The sequence below is a fragment of the Perkinsus marinus genome (genome assembly GCF_000006405.1).
Source record: "Perkinsus marinus ATCC 50983 genomic scaffold scf_1104296965106, whole genome shotgun sequence".
Taxonomy (NCBI): domain Eukaryota; phylum Perkinsozoa; order Perkinsida; family Perkinsidae; genus Perkinsus; species Perkinsus marinus.
The window spans coordinates 1-1,344 of NW_003204463.1; the positions used below are offsets into that span (position 1 = coordinate 1).

At 51.9% G+C, this 1,344-nt stretch overlaps 1 protein-coding gene across 1 annotated transcript; it reads left to right on the plus strand.

The window, feature by feature from the left end:
- Positions 1-544: 544 nt before the first annotated feature.
- Pmar_PMAR009939 (conserved hypothetical protein) lies at positions 545-1,203 on the plus strand (the record flags this gene model as incomplete). The annotated part of the gene is made up of 4 exons (XM_002769673.1): positions 545-634; positions 684-830; positions 892-971; positions 1,041-1,203. 4 exons carry the CDS (start codon positions 545-547, stop codon positions 1,201-1,203), a joined length of 480 nt encoding a protein of 159 aa, XP_002769719.1.
- Between the last annotated feature and the right edge of the window lie 141 nt (positions 1,204-1,344).

Here is a 1,344-nt window from a genome sequence, read left to right on the forward strand (position 1 = left end):
ACGAGCAGATCCCAGGAGGTCGCCTCTCGCAAGTTGGCTGATCAGCGTATCAGCTCGGTTCAGATTCAGTGGGTACTAGAAAGGCATGCCCGATTAGGGAGGTGCGTTCCTGCGATGAGGGCGACTCGATATCCGCTGAGATGACTGCTGGAGACAGTGTCGACATGAGAAGCGGGGATGGTGAACCGAGGAACCCCTACGCACGAGATATGACGGCCATGAAGGACTATTACAGAGCCTGGGATAGGTCAGATGTAGAGTGCGGAAGGGATGGGATTGAAAATGGTCAGGTTCGATGTCGAAGCTGCGTGCGATGCTGTGGACGTTAAGGTAACCAACACGGAGGAGAGGTAATCCAGATCATCGTTTATCATAGTTGGATGAGTCGCTCCGATAGCATGGCATGAGACGATTGATGCGACCCTTTGGAAAGAATATTTGGGCAGAGTATCTCGTGGAGGCACTGCAGCTCCATTTCAGCGTAGCACCTGTAGAGGCTCCATTGGCAATCGACCAGAGTTTGTCTTCCGAACGAGTTGAGGCTATGTCGGCAGCAGAAAGGCACGCCATGTGTGAGGCTGAGAAAATAAAAGGCAATGAGAGCTTCGCCTCGGGAGACTTGGATGAAGCAGAGGTGAGTTATGTGGACTGGCTGGACGGCATTCGATCCCGTTGTCATCCAGTTGCATTATACGAGGGCCATCCGTCTCCGCTCGGATGTATCAGTACTATGGTCCAATAGAGCCTTGGTGCGGCTAAAGCTTCGCCGCCCTCGAGAAGGGCTAGAGGATGCTCAGAGAGCCATCGCGTTGGATCCTAAGAATGTGAAGGTGTGGCTAGGACACGGTTCGCCTCGCGTGTGATACGGTGCCTGAGTTCCCTCGGACTTAGGCCTTTCATCGACGTGGTAAAGCTCGCGCGGAGTTGGATTACCTCGAGGAAGCAGTGAAAGACTTTCAGACAGCTCTCAAGTGAGCCAAGGATGAAACGCTTGCTGTCCTCGGTAGACGGGAACGAGCTTGGGGTCATTGTGGGCTCAGGATACTCAACGATAGTGGCGCAGAGCAGGGAATCATTGGCAGAGTCAATGCTGACCTTGCTACTGCCAGACGAAAGCTAATTTACAAGCAACGCGCGCAAGTCAAAGAAGATATCGAGGAGCCAAAAATACAGGAGATTTTCGATGAATCACCAGTTGTGTAAGGAACGGGTTTCTCCGGCCGACATTGTATTGTTCTGATGGCGATACTCCGAATTGGAATTTCCAATGCACAGTCAATGTTAGGTCTCCGCGAAAATTGATGATTTGGCGGCCAAATCATTTGGCTCTCAGACGACTAGTGT